We start from the raw sequence: 3,111 nt of genomic DNA, 5'->3' as shown, positions 1-3,111 counted from the left end.
GAAACAGGATCTGAGTGGGCTGGATAACCCCCATCCACAGGTCAAAGGACTCATGGCCAAGACAGAGTCTGAGCAGGCTGGACCATCCCCATCCACAGGCCAGAGGACTCACAGCCGAGACAGGGTCAGAGTGGGCTGGCAGCGTCTTGAGGCACTTCCCCGTCTTCACGTCCCAGATCCGCACACTCTCATCAAACTGAAGACAAGAGACCCAAGTGACTCCACAGGAAGGAGATGAGAGTCCCGGAACCAGCACCTGCCACCGCCCCACCCTTCCCACAGACAGCACAGAAAAGACCAGAGGCCCACCTGCCCTCCCCCTCGCTGTACCGGTAGACATGACAGACCCCACCCCCTGGAGTCACCTTCCCCAGAAAACACTCTGGCCACACTCACAGATCCTGAGACGATGAGGTTGGACTGGGGGTTGAAGTTACAGCAGAAGACATAGTTGCTGTGGCCCTTCAGGGTCTTCAGACACTTGCCCTAGCAGAGGGTTCCAGACCGAGTTACTTCGGGGTTTACTTCCCCTCACGTCGGGACAGGCCACCTCACCAGTGTCTCGCCCACAGCAGCGTTCAGGCTTGCCTGACGCCCCGCAGAGACTGAGTCACCGAGTCTCACCCCATGCCCCCCGCAAATCCTCCCTGGAAAGGACATCAAGTGCGACTTACTGAGCTCACATCCCATATCTTCAAGGTTTTGTCATCTGAGGCGGAAACAAGGAGGTTTGAATCCGACGACCAGGCCACGTCAGAGATTCCCTTGGGGAAAAAAACAAAGTCATCACCTTGACAGGACAAAACATGACTGGCCAGCAAAGGGTCAAAAATCCCAAGTGGCTGCCATTCCCCTCAGAAGACACAGGACATGGGCCCAGAGGAAGCAGCAGGCTCTGGCCCTGCCAGGCCTCCCAGAGGAAGAAATGCATCTGCAAAAGAGTATGTGCCTTAAAAAACACTGGAGGCCAGGAACAGCAGCCCATGCCTACAATCCCAGCACCTTAGGAGGCCAAGGCAAGAGGATTAGTCGGGCATGGTGGTGTGTACCTGTAGTTCCAGCTACCTGGAATGCTGACATGGGAGGATTGTCTTAGCTCAAGAGGTGACATTGTGGTAGCCATGACTGTACCACTGCAGTACAGCCTGGGCAACAGGGTAAGACTCCAACTCAAAACACCCACTTCTCCTCCCCTCCCCTCCCCTCCCCATCACTCACATGGTAGGGCCGGGAGTGGTAGCTCATGCCTGTAACCCCAGCTTTGAAAACTTTGGAAAGCTGAGGCGAGAACACCGCTTGAGCCCAGGAGTTCAAAACCAGCCTGGGCAATATCACAAGACCTTGTCTCTACGGAAACTAAAAAGTTAGCTAGGTATGGGGGAGGCTGAGGTGGAAAGACCACCTAAGCCCAGAGGGTGGAGGCTACAATGAACCATGATCAGGCCACTGTACTCAGCCTGGGCCAGGGTGAAACCCTGACTCAAAAGAAAAGACAAATAACTATAAAACAAACCAACAACGCCAAAAAAGGGGGGAAATGTCCATCTGACCCACAGTCCCGGGGAAAGGCCCTGACCACCTGATCCCTAGACAACCCCATGCAACAGCAGCTGCACCTCGCAGGGCAGAAACCTACCAGCTTGTGACCAGATATGGTTTTCTCGAATTTTCCATCATATGCTCCCCAAATCTTAATGAGTTTATCAGCAGCTGAAAGAGAAGAAGCTGAGGGTCAGAGCAAGACATGTGTGTCCAGTCAACCAGAGTGCCAGGTCGGGGCTTGGACTTCTCCACGAGGCCCCAGGGCCCTGTGTGAACTGAATCGCTAGGGATCCATACAGCGTGGCCCGTGCAGGAAGGGCCAGTCCCTGCCTCCTCCCTAGGCCCCTGGCTTCAGGGGGCAACGGGCAAGCTCAAAAGGCACTGACTTCCTCAGTCCCGGCGAGGAACGGACCCCCGCCCCCGGTTTCTCGTCTGCAGCTCAGGCCCCCCTCCCGACAGCGAAGGGCTGGAGGCACGCACAGGAGCTGGCCAGCCATTCTCCATTCGGGCTGAACTTCACGGAGGACACGGCTTTGGTGTGGCCGGCGAGGGTGAACTTCAGGGCGTAGTTAGGCTTCACAGGTGTGGGCTGTGGAAGACACAGGAAGTTGGCAGAGAGTCACCCCACCACCCTACTCCACGATGGCCAGCTTGGATCTGAACGCAACGCTGCATTTCAAGCTTGGATCGCTCCCCGTGCCAAGCGTCCACTAGCAAGCTCGATCGAAATCCTCCCTGTCAAACTGAACACACCTACATCTGAGCCCACCTTTCCTCTCAAACTCCGCGCTCCCCACCACCCCCACCGCAATGCAACAGCTCCACCATCGAGCGAGAACCTCCCAGGCCCCTCAAGGCCCCACCCACCGCAGCCTGCAACAGCCCAGAATCCCCACCAGCTCGGGCCTCGGCCCAGCACCCCTTCCTCCTGCCCGGCAGGCACACAGGAGGCACTGCTCGCGCTGCTGAAATTTCGTCTAGAGGGGAGGCCGTCGGCATCCTGGGCCAGGCGGGGATGATTTCAGTGAGAGGGTTTCCGGTCTTCAGAGCCTCCCTCCACCAGGTGACAGGCGTGGGGTCCCTGACTCCTCGGGTAACGAGCACGCGTTAGGTATGTGGCCAGTGAATGCACACTGGCAGTGACATCGGCCTGAGCAGGGAGTGACCCGGACTTTCTCAGAGCCGCTCAGCACATGTGCCCTGAAGAGCCTCGGGCACGCACCTTGCTCTGAGTGGCAGACGACGACGGGGTGGGCTGTGCTCGGGCGGCCTCAGTCTCGGGCTTCTTCTCCTCCGTCGCCATGGCTCTGGAGCCCGCCACGGGGAACGCGGAGGGGGAGTCCCAGTGGAAAGAGGCGGTCTGCTGCTCAAGACCTGGGGGGCCCAGGCCAACAAACAAACCATGCTTTTAAAAATTAATTTGCAGGACAAAGGATTTGAAGGAACGTGACCACCCTGTTGACCCTTATAGCAAACAAACCGTTCCAAGCTGGGGAACCTGTTCATGACCCCAACTCTGTGTCAGTCCATTTCAGCTGCTCCCTAAGTCAGCCGCTCCTGCCTCTTTCT

General features: G+C 57.4%; 1 protein-coding gene across 1 annotated transcript; it reads right to left on the bottom strand.

Annotated features, from left to right (window-relative positions):
- Positions 1 to 112: 112 nt before the first annotated feature.
- LOC103261622 (WD repeat-containing protein 5) lies at positions 113 to 3,047 on the bottom strand (the record flags this gene model as incomplete). Its single annotated transcript, XM_008059213.1, has 6 exons — positions 2,765 to 3,047; positions 2,023 to 2,131; positions 1,637 to 1,710; positions 675 to 764; positions 397 to 486; positions 113 to 196 (listed from the first exon to the last, which is right to left on the bottom strand). Coding segments are annotated over exons 1-6 (528 nt in total), but the record flags the coding sequence as incomplete, so codon positions are not given.
- Positions 3,048 to 3,111: the final 64 nt, after the last annotated feature.

The sequence above is a fragment of the Carlito syrichta genome, unplaced genomic scaffold, assembly GCF_000164805.1.
Source record: "Carlito syrichta isolate Samal-C Ts95f unplaced genomic scaffold, Tarsius_syrichta-2.0.1 Scaffold303942, whole genome shotgun sequence".
Taxonomy (NCBI): Eukaryota; Metazoa; Chordata; class Mammalia; order Primates; family Tarsiidae; genus Carlito; species Carlito syrichta.
This window is presented reverse-complemented; position numbering and strand designations above follow the sequence as displayed.